Consider the following 11,599-nt stretch of genomic DNA (forward strand, 5'->3'; position numbering starts at 1 on the left):
AACCTGGGAAAGGATCCTGTGATGGGAGCCCTGGACATCAGGGAGCTGCTTGTGGTGCTTCAGCACTGGGTAAATTCTACCCTGTGATCTTCAAGGAACGGCAGCTTCAGCATGCCTCTTAAAAAAGGTGTGATGAAAAGAAGTGAAAACCAGCAATTTCCAGGTGCAATCTTCTGGAAACCCTCCACGGGGGCAGTGACAGAAGATGGTGGGAGAGTTCTGCAAAGAGGAGGCTGCAACCCCAAATTGTGTTAAATTTGTGGCTGAATACACAAGAAGGTACCAGGTAAGGAAATTTGCCTCACTCTGCCACAAGGACTGACCCATACCAATGGGTTCTGCAGGGTTAACTGCATCCGAATAAAGCCACAAGAAATAGATCCATTCCCAAAGCACAGATCCATTCCCAAAATGCAGATTCATTCCCAAAATGTAGATTCATTCCCAAAATGCAGGTCCATTCCCAAAGCACAGATCCATTCCCAAAGTGCGGATCCGTTCCCAAAATGCAGATCCATTCCCAAAGTGTGGATCCATTCCCAAAGTGCTGCTACACTTTGCATCTGAGACTTCTTTGTGTCTCTTCTCTCAGTCAAGAGACCTCCTACCTCTCAAGATGGGCAGGGGAGTGGAAATCAGTAAAAAGTAAAAGGAAAGAGGAAAAGAAATCTGCATGTTGCATTGAGTGGCCATACTAGGGAGCTGCTAACACCTGAATCACACATTCAGGACACAAAGCTCACAAAGAACAAGTGCAATAGAGAAGCTTAATGATTTTATTTCTTTTCATTTTGGTTTGTTTAATTAATACAGCTCTGAATGGCCCAGTCACCAGACAGCTGTAACAGATCTGATGAGGGCTGAGCCCCAGCCCAGGTGAGAGGTTTAACTTTATATTTTGCTGAATTAGACGAAGAAAAGTATAAATTGAAAAAAGATAAAATCCCAACATAAATCCTCCACCAAGGCTGCTATGAAATAACTCTTTTGTTTAATTATTATGAGTCGGATAGGCAAACACTGGATCCCGATGGACAGAGAGCAGCTGTTCCTATAACAGAAAGACATTCATCTCCCCTCCTCGGGACCCTGAAATCCTATCAACAACGCCTGGAAAACGACTCTCAGCTCCCCCCTCTCCCACTTTTTTTGCCTTTCATATCCAGGCCTATTTTTAGCCAACTTTATTTTGTTGCGCCACACTTCAAAGCTGTGCATGTTAGCTCATTCCAAAATAATTTCCATGTACAAAAAGCTTTGGGGATGTCATTGGAGGAGCTCTGGGTGCAGGAGAAGGGCACGTCCCTCGCCCAGGGTCTCTTCTTTCACCAGGGATTCATTGAGAAGGAGCCCACAGACACAGTTACCCAGACAGATACACTTGCATCTCATTTACCTCTGAGGCTCACAGTTACCTTGGAGGGTTTCTTTTTAGCTGCTACATAATAAGCAGTCGATCCCTACACGATTGCACGGGAAAGGAAATTCTATTACCAATTAAGAAAAGAAAAAAAAAAAAATTCTCGTGTTTGCTTTTAGCAACACTAACTCTGTCCCATTAGATGACAGCAGAAGCTATGTATCTAGAGGAAACTTTCTACAGCAATAAAAATTAGCTGTTAAAGACTTCCACAGTTATCTAAGGCACAATATAAATGTTAAAATATATAAAATAACCTCCAGGAACGGGCACATGCAGCCAATCTGCAGCAAATGTGAACAGGCAGAGTGTCAGGGCATCAGAGACAGCAGCCCTGGGGACAGCACATTCAGTGTTTGGGTGCTTTTTCCTTTCCTTTATTTTTTTTTCTTTTTAGCATCCAGCAAAATCCAGGCTGAACGAGCTTTGTGCCACCAAGCTGCACCCAGGAGAGGGAATACCCAGGGACAGCAAGTGTGCTCATCAGAAGGCTCCATCAGGCATTGCTGGTCCTTATCACAGAGCCAAAGAAGGCTGGAAATTGGGACTGGAGGGACATTGTGTTGTTTCAAACACTGTAAAAGGTGATTAAAACCTACACGGGAATTTCCTGTTATTACTGAGCCCTTCCACAGGGCCCAGCTTCATGGTTTCACTTTACAAAGATGCTCCAGGAGCTTGAGGAAGATCCTACGGCAGTAAAATAACAGCAATGAGATCAAAATGCTCATTTCCATGAGTTTTGAGTTGTTGGAGGGATTCTTTGGCTTTTTCTGAGTTTGCTGTTTTGAGGGGGGAGGAAGTTATGATTTATGTTTTGGTTTTGTTTTTTTTTAAACATTTTTCTTTGAAATATTTCAAAGGAAGCCCAGGAGCAGGGATGAGACAGCTCAGTGGCAGGGCACACCCCATGGCAGCATCCTCACCTGAGCTTCCATTCAGAGATGGTGCTGCCATGACTCCAGAACCCTCACCAGACCTGGGCACTCAATTCCACATCTCTGGCAGCAACCAGAGCCAGCATCCCAGGAAGGCAGCACCAAGCATCAAAAAGCACCATCCCATCCTGCTTCAGGCTGTGCTAACATAAAAAGGAATTTCATAGCAGGGAACTGTTCCAGGTGTGTCAGCACCAGCGCCTATTGCCCACCACAAAATCTCACTTTTCTGTTGAGTGTTTTCCAGCACAACTGTAATAGGTATTTGGAAAAATGCCTTGCCCCAGGTGTAAGAATGAGCTTTAACAGAAGCTTTCCTATAAAACTAAAAGTGCCTGATAAGCTGTGGGTGCATGAGAAAGCAAAGGATTATGAGTTCAAACTTTTGTTCACCCAAGAGCTACCCAATGGCTGCTGCTGGGCTGTAACTGGATACTCTCACCACAGAAACCCAAGGACAACTGAATTTCTCAGCCTGCAAATATACAGGGGAATTTGCATTCTTAACCCATTAATTACCCTCAGGAACTAAAGTGGCCAGAAAAATCCCACTGTTCCCCATACTGAGGAGAAATAAAAACCCAAAACATAAAGATTTGGAGAAAGAAGAGAGCTGAGAGCCTGGAGGTCACATTGCCATGGCTCTGTTGTCCCAAGAGTGAGGACAAGGCTACTGTCACAGACATCTTTTCTGAAAAATCATTTCCTTAGGATTTTTCCTCCTGAGAAGCTGGGAGGCCTCAGGAACAAAATGTAAACATTGATTATCTGCTGCTGTGGAATGCAACAGGTGGATCTGGGATTGGTCTCATGTGGTTGTTTCTAATTAATGGCCAATCACAGCCCAGCTGGATTAGACAGAGAGTCAAGCCACAAACCTTTGTTATCACTCTTTCCTATTCTATTCTTAGCCGGCCTTCTGATGAAATCCTTTCTTCTATTCTTTTAGTATAGTTTTAATATAATATACCTCATAAAATAATAAATCAGCCTTCTGAAACATGGAGTCAGATGTTCGTCCCTTCCCCAGTCTGAAAACCCCTGTGAACACCATCACAGGCCACCACCAGGATCACCACAAATCTGCACTTTGCTGGGCAGCTGCATCCCAAGCCAGCTGCAGTTTCTCTCTGCTGAGCAAGGGACTCCTGGAAATCCATGTGGCAGTGCCCAGGTCTGAAGCAAAGCCAGGGCCTTCCCACATTTGAGTGCCTACAAAGCTCAGTGGCTCTTGCAGAAGCAGTGCCACAGCCTCCTCAAAACTTTCTTATTGCAAAGCTCAGCTTGCTGCCTCAGAGAAAGGCCTGGACGTCAACTGTGCAAAGCTCAAATTCCCTCTTTTGCCAGAAGAAGAAAGTGTCAGTAGCAAACAGAGCAACTGGAGGGGGGAGTTTGCAGACAGCTCAGCCAAACTGCAGCAACAGCCACCAGCCCTCAGAAGCAATCCAGAGACTGCAAAACATAAGAAAAGCACTAAAAGGGCTTTAAAACCCTGCAATATTCTCATTTTCTGAAGTACTTCTTAAAAGTCACAAAAAGGAGACGAGTTTTGATTGAACATTTCTTCACTTCAGACCCATGGCTGCATTCCTCCCTCCCCAGGAATTCAAAGCAGTCAGCAGAGGTAAATTATGTATAAGCAAAATATTCCTAAAAGCCAAATTTTAGAGGTTGCACCCATTACACGAGGCATTTTTAAATAGCTAAATGTCGAAGAAAAGAACAGTTAGTGACCTAGATTGACCATTTGATAGATCAGGCACAAATGGAGCTAACTTTATCCCTCTCATCCACTCAAAGGCTTAGCATCTCACACCTTAGAGAAATAAATTAGGAAGAAGCATTGCATTAGCACTACTGGCACCACACAGAAAACTTCAAGTTCTGCTACCACTAAGAAAACAAGTTCTATAATGGGAAAAAGCTTTAAATAACAAAAATAAATAATTTAAAAAAAAAAAAAAAACCAAAAAAACCAAAAACTGCAGAAGCAGTCACAGCACCTAAGACCCTACAGTGTCAGCTACTATGAAATTTTTAAAATGACAGCCTTTGCTGCTGTGGTTTGGGACTCGTTCAGCATAGGTCTGGGATTTGGGGTTGGTCCAGAAAGTGCCAGACACACACTCATTTCCCCCAGGTTTTGTTTATTTCTCTATAAAACTGACAGCAATACATTCCATTTCCAGCTTTACTGGAGGAGGATTAACTCACCCCCTCTGCTCCTAGGAGCACCTTTTTACTCTCCCTTTGTCACACAAAAGTACTTATTAGACAGGAGAAGTCCAGTTCAAAAATCCACATCTAAATTTGCCTGAGTATCCACTTCAGTGAAAATTAATGGAGCTGAGATTGTAAAGCACTGCATCTTTTCATGTGCTTTATTCTCTTTTTTTAAAGAGGAGGCATTCATACACTATACATTACTATGAGACTCAGACAGGAGAAAAAAAACCCAAAATGATACTTGTGGTTTAACAAAATTACCAGAACACTCTATTTTCCCCAGCAAATTTAATTCCAGGTGGACAAAAAAGGATAATGAGGTGGTCAGAGCACCAGCCATGGACCCCAGAGGATGGGGAGCAATTTCCTTGCCCTTGACTTCAAGATCTCAGAGAAGTCACTCCCACCAAGAAATAACTGGTCAATTTTTATGTTCCCAGATTAAACCCCCAGAGATACAAGTTTCACTTCCAGAAAACACTTTCAAAGCTTTATTTCAGCTCCTTAATACACCCCAAGCCCATCATGAAGGCAAAATTGGTGCTCCAGGCCCAGGGTGGCTCCTGCTCTGCAGCCAGGGCTGTGCCATCCCCTGAGCAGAGCTCCCCCAAAGCCCGAAACTGAATCTGAGCTGAAACACGCACCAAGGTGGAAATGGTGGAATTATTGATGAGAAACTCATCACTCACACGGGGCATTCACATCCTCCTCCAGCCAGGCACATCAGGCTGCTCCTTCCTCTGTGCTTCTCTTTGCACACCTGCATGAGCCAGTCCCTGCTTGCAGGCAGCCCAGCCTGAGAGAAAAGGATCCTTCCAAGACTGAAAATGCACCAACCACCTCCAGCACAGCCATCAGAAGAAAAGAAATTTTAAAAAATCACATAAAATGGACAGAGCATACTCAGGTTCAAGCCAAATTTTACCCCAGACAGAAACATTTCTTCATGCAGATTATTCTTTCAGTACGGGTACAAAATATTGGGTGTGACCTTGGCTGAGCCACTTGGTGATGCAGCAGGGAGAAGTTGCAGACGGAATTTTCTCTCTCTTGGCCCCTCTGCTCAAGGATTTTGGGGCAGGGACCGTCTCTCTACACTTTGCAAAAAGAGGAGCTGTATTTTTCTGAGGCACCTAGACACCAGCAACAGATTTTTTTTCTTAAGTAGCACGATGGACCAATGCCACATGCAATAACCTAACCAGAGTAAAAGATTCAAATACTGGCAAAACAAGAGGCACTTGTGTGCTGGAGGGAAGCATATTATTATTTTACAGTGTACACTGACAATTGCTGCTCTATAAGTTTGAATTGAAGCTATACCATGGTAAAGGAGGAAGATGACAGAGAGAAAAGAACATGAAACTGGTGAAAAAGACCAACAGTTATATTCAAATCTAAGCATAAAATGTGCTGGGTCTGCAGAACACAGGCAGAGTGTTTCATTTTTAATTTACTTCTTTGCCCCTCTGACTTCAGTGGCTCCAAGAAACCTTACAAAGAAGGCTGGGGGGAAGTGATGTATATTTTTCTAATATACCTTAAAGGAACAAATGACTAATGACATACAAAATCATTTCAGAATGAAGTAATAATGAAGAGAAGAGATTAGACATTAGCTGATCCTCAATGGTTAATGGAGGGGAAAGGGAAGGGGAAGAGTAGAGCTTATACTGGTGAATGCTTCGGCCACAAACACCTCTCTTAAACACATCCAATTTCACTGATGTGAAAATCTCCACATGAAGGAACAGGCGAAAAAGAGCTTAAGTGGGAACAGGGTGCAGAATGCCAAGTGCTACACTGAATAATTCAGATCCAGGCAGTGCTATTGGCCAGGCAGGAAAATCACACTCCCCTGCTAGCTTTAAAATCAAAGGCCAAGGAGGGATAAAAGAGAAAGACAACACCTCTTTAAAGCAGAGATTACACTCCGTGGTTCCCATTTCCCGAGTTCCCACAAGGTTTTGTTGCGGGGAGAGCGCTGGAGCGCGGGTGCTGTGGGGGTGCCAAGGCACAGCATCCCAGTGCCCACCCCAGTGCCCACCTCAGGACCTGGGAAACTCACCCCCCTGCCTCGGTGACACTGCTCCTCCTGCCCATTTAGCAAGAAAATGCCAATTCTGCAGCAGGCACTGACCAACCCTGACTGCCCGAGCTGCCTCCGTGAGACTTCCCCAGTGCACAAGCACTTCTCCAGTTGCCCGGGGGCACAACCCCATCAGGGCCTTCATTTGGGTCTAGATCACTGCTCAGCCCTAGAAGGTTCTCTCCCCTGCCTCCACCCTTCCCAAATTTCAGCCACACTTCTCCAGTGCCAGCAGACAGGGCTGGACACATGGATTTCCAAGGAGACATCAGAGCATCAGTGTCCTGCCCTGCCTGGGCCCTACAGAGCTTGGAGCAAGGGGTGAGCAAGACACTTCCACAACTTTTAGACCACTGTCCTGGGTGTGTTTGATAGAAAGGTCATTTCTGTTTACATTTCATGGGTCTTGAAAGGTGCTGCGCTCCTGAAATCCCATTTAATTCTGACTATCCTAGTGCAGCATCACAAAGTCAATTACTTTAACACCAAATTTTAGAAATGTTTCTAAGAGCAGGTCCTGGAACATGACAGCCAAAACCCCTTCTGTTACAAGGCCCCAAAAATGGAGTAACTTTGACTTCTAGTTATTTTATTTTAAAGGTGGCATGGCTTTCTAGGAACTGCCTCTGGGCAGAGCACACAAACACAGCCCTGAGAGGTGCCCAGTCTCAAAAAATCTCTGCCATCCACCTCCTTCACCCTTGATAAATAAAGATTAGCATTCCTAGGTTCCTTTTACACCTGCAGGAGGACCCACACCGTGGAGAGCACAGCAGTGGGATTCCTGGGCTGGTCCCATCATCCCATCACCAACATTTCAAAGACGCTCTCCTCCATCCCAACCTGTGCACTGGAGACAGGGAGCCCTCCTAGGCTGATCTGCAAAGCAAGGAGTGTGTGCATGGGGAAGGGGGAGAATGGTGGGAGGGAGAGAGGAGGACAAAAACAACAACAAAACAGAAAAGAAAAAAAAAAAAGGGGGAGTGAGGGGGGGGGGAGAAAAACCAGTGAGGTTGGCCAGCTTCTTTCTTCCCTACCATCTATTCAGTGCCAGCAGGGGAGGTCCACAACTGTTGCGTCACGGGGAGCACAAAAAGCCTGACAGGCGTGTTTTAGCTGATGGAGAGCAGAGTGGACAGGAGGCTGCTGACAGCTCCAGCTCCGCCGGGCACTGCGAGCCCTCGGCTTTGATCGGCTGCTCCTTCCCATCCCTGCTCCTTCCCATCGCATCCAGCCCGCACGGGCTGCTCAAAGGCACCAGCAAAGGCAGAAATTCCAGCCTGTAAATACTTTAATCAACTCCCCACCTCGGTTAGACCCTCACTCCGGTGCAGGGATCCAGGGTTTCTAATGCAGGAGCCAAAGGGAGGATGCAGGAGATGCTTTGAAACGGAGAGGGGGGAGCTAAACCACAGGTTGTGCAGGACCTGGAGAGGTGTTTATAAATAATGTCGCTAAAAATAATGCACTGATGGCTGGCATCTCTAACACAGCATTTTCTTCTCCACAGAACTCTGACAGTGGCTATGTCGGTGGTGTAATTATCTAGATTTGATAGCGGATTAAAAAAATATATATCCGAAACACCTGTTCAAGAGTTTTGTGTTTTTAAAGGCCATTGCCATTAACCTTGGGCCATGCACTTCATTGTGCTTAATTAGCAAGCTAATGAAGCCAGTTTTATTCCTTTTCTCAAGCACAAGAGGATAAATACAAGACAGTGAAAGAGGAGACCAGATCCATTCGCAGCACAGTTCATTGCTGCATGGCATTACTTTAACTTGCACCGAAATAAAAGTAATGTAATGGCTTGGAAAACATGTTAGCAATGCATTCTGCAAGACAAATCCTTTTACACCTTCTATATTTTCTCAAGCTCATCGATTAAAACATGATTTCTGAACATTTGGGCTGCAGAGAATTTGCAAACAAAGGGCTAAAAATCAACGTAATGTTTTCCTCAACGAATCCTCAATATTCCAAAAAACTGAGCGTGACAGATTTTTTTTTTTTTTTTAAAGAACAGCAGCCCGTGCTTGCTTTGTTACATCCAGCCAAGGTAGAGATGAGAAGCATCAACAATGGAGGTTAAGTGATTTTCGAAAAGCCCACCACTTTCACAGAGCCCTAATATGTACACACACAAAAGGCAGACTTTGAGCAAAGCCCAGTGCTCTGAATCCCAGCAACACATTCCAACTTTGGGTATCTCAGCTTGTTTTCCTTCTTTTTTTTTTTTTTTTTTTTTACTCAACAGCTTTAGGAAAAACTGGACAATAAAGATCACGTTGATAAATACTCATAAATATCACAAGAAAGGCAGAAAGGCTTTAAAAGAGAGGGAGGGACTTACAGAATGGTTCTAATGCACTGATTTAGTGATTCAAAAGGACCTTTCCATATAAACAGAATTATATTCGTTTTCTGGGGTTTCTTTATTGTATTTTCAGGGGGGGTGAGGAAAAATTCAGCATAGGTATGCCCTGTCAGATTATCTTTTTCATATCATGATACATTTAAGAAGCTTTCAGGGTGTTGTTTTTTATTAGAGCAATTGCTTTTCTCCCCTCCAACTTAGATTCCAGCCACTCTGTGCACACAGACATAGGATCAGGTTAAATACCAAAACCAAACCAAACAAAAACCCAACGCCATACCCAAAAATAAAACCAAAAACAACAACAAAAAAAAAAAAAATCCGGAAGCCATCTCTTTTATTGAATCACCCGAGATAAAAGGATTCCAAGATATATGGAAAGAAATTGACCATAAATCTCCTTTATGCACATAATAGAATTTTCCAGCCAGGAGAGCTGTTGTGATGATAGCAACGCCGAGCACCAGGAATGCTGCTGGCACACACACAGCCCCCCCCCGCTCCCTCCTTCCAAAATACCTGCTCTGCTCAGCGCTGCTATGTAAATACAAACCCGCACATCCCCCTTCCCAACACATGCAAACAAAGCTGCGTACAAGTGTCCTGGCCATCAGATAAAAAAATCCCGAGCTGCCTTTGCTCGCTAAGAAATTAATATTTTTTAATTTTTTTTACAGTCCGCTCCTTTTTTTTTTTTTTTATATATTGCCGCTCGCACTCACTTTGGTGCGACTTAAAAAAAAAATAAGGAAGCTGTGGCACGGCGGGTAATGGCAGAGGCAGGCGGTGGCAGCGCATATTTAATGGGCACTCGGAACAAAGGAAGCCCGGCTGCAGGAGCGCCCCGGGGCCGGCTCCGCGCCCGCTCCCCCCGCGGCAGCGCCTTCCCCGGGCCGGGGGATCCGCACCGGGACCCGCGGGGAAACCCCCCGGGCCCCCACCCGCACCACGGCGATGCCAAAGCGCCGGGAACTCCGCGGCTGCCCATCGCGGGGCTGCAGCATCGCTGCCCCCCGCACCCTGAGCCCCCCGGCCCCGGCCCTGACCCTCCGCGTCCCCCCAGCCCCGGCCGCGGACGGAAGGGATGTAACGAGGCACAGCCCAGAGCCGGGCGGGGGGCTCAGCCCCGGGGGGGTCCTGGTGACCAGGCAAGAAGGGGGGAGGCAAAATTGCTGCCGCACGGCTTTCTCCTAAGGAAAACGCGGCGGTAATAAAAAAAAAAAAAAAAAAAAAAAAAAAAAAAAAAAAAAAAAAAAAGGGAAATATAACAATAACATAAAGAATAATTAGAACAAGACGGGAAAGTGGGGAGCGCGGGGATTTCCAGCGTGCCCGCGTGTTCAGGTGCTCGGGGGCAGCACAGCGGGGCTGAGCGCTCCCGCCGCCCCATGGAGAGCCCGACCCGCGTCCCCCAGCGCTGCCCGCCGTCCCCTCCAACTCCCCCGGCCGCGCTCGGGCTCTGGGCGAACTTCCACCCGCGTCCCCTGGCACGACGCGCACCCCGAGGGATGGAGATGATGAAGTTTGTAGCCCATGTCCGTAAAATAAACGGGATGATTATTACAAAATAAACACCCTCCTCCGCCCGCAGAGCCTCCTCCGGAGGGATGCTCCCCAGGCACCCCCCGCCGCACACACCCCCTTTTCCCCAACTTTCCTCCCGCTCCCCACGGAGCAGCCAGCCCCCATAGGTTCCTTCCCTGCTAACCCTATGGGATCGCAGCGCCCCGAGGTGGAAAAGGGGAACCGGGGGGGTCCCTTTGGGATGGAGGGGGGTCCCCCACACCCTCCCCGAGTTACACAAGCGCAGCCCGGCAGGAGCGGAGCGCACACATGGCCACTACCTGAGAGAGCCCGCAGCATTCCGGAGCGAGCCCGGGTCTCCTCCCGCTGCTCCCAACTTGTGCCCCCCTCCCGCATCATCCTCGGCTTGCCCCCCACGCCCCCGTCCCAGGAGTGAATGCCCATTTTTGCAAAGTTTCCTCGAGATCGCGCCGTGTTTACATTGCCATGAATTCCCACAGGCTGCCTGGAGGGAACAAAAAGCAGCACGGGAAGGCTCGTCCTGCGAGCAGGGAGAAAACGGAGAGGGAGGGAGTGAAAATAAAAAGAAAAAAAAAAAATAATAACAACAATAAAGGAAATGAAGGCGATGCAGGAGTGGGGGGATTCCCCAGCTCGGGTGCTGTGCTTCGGAGGGTGGCTGCAAAGAACCGCACGGCCCATTCAATTCTGCATTTGGAGACGCGACCGAGAGCCCGAGCGGGAGGTAAACACGCCGAGAGGCTCTTACCTGCACAAAAAGTTCCCCAGAGCACGGCGAAAGTCAGCCACGAAGCAAACATAGTCCTTTACTTTTTTTTTTTTTTTTTTCCTCCTCGCGTGCACCTCTACCCCAAGGGAAACAAAAATAAAAATAAAAAAGATCGAGCGCGTGAAAAGAGAGGGGGGAGAGAAGCGCGGCTCTGCCTTCCTCTCGCTCTCAAAAAGAAAAAAAGAAGAAAAAAAAATCTTGGGGGTAGGGGGTGGAAAAAAAAAAAAAAAAGAAA

At 46.7% G+C, this 11,599-nt stretch overlaps 1 protein-coding gene across 1 annotated transcript in view; it reads right to left on the reverse strand.

The window, feature by feature from the left end:
- ACVR2B (activin A receptor type 2B) overlaps positions 1-11,395 on the reverse strand; it is a 105,128-nt gene extending 93,733 nt beyond the window's left edge. Inside the window, exon 1 of the mRNA XM_058812742.1 lies at positions 11,344-11,395. Within this exon, the coding sequence (XP_058668725.1) occupies positions 11,344-11,395 (52 nt within the window). The remainder of the gene's footprint in view (positions 1-11,343) is intronic.
- Positions 11,396-11,599: the final 204 nt, after the last annotated feature.

The sequence above is a fragment of the Ammospiza caudacuta genome, chromosome 1 (assembly GCF_027887145.1).
Source record: "Ammospiza caudacuta isolate bAmmCau1 chromosome 1, bAmmCau1.pri, whole genome shotgun sequence".
NCBI classification, from domain to species: domain Eukaryota; kingdom Metazoa; phylum Chordata; class Aves; order Passeriformes; family Passerellidae; genus Ammospiza; species Ammospiza caudacuta.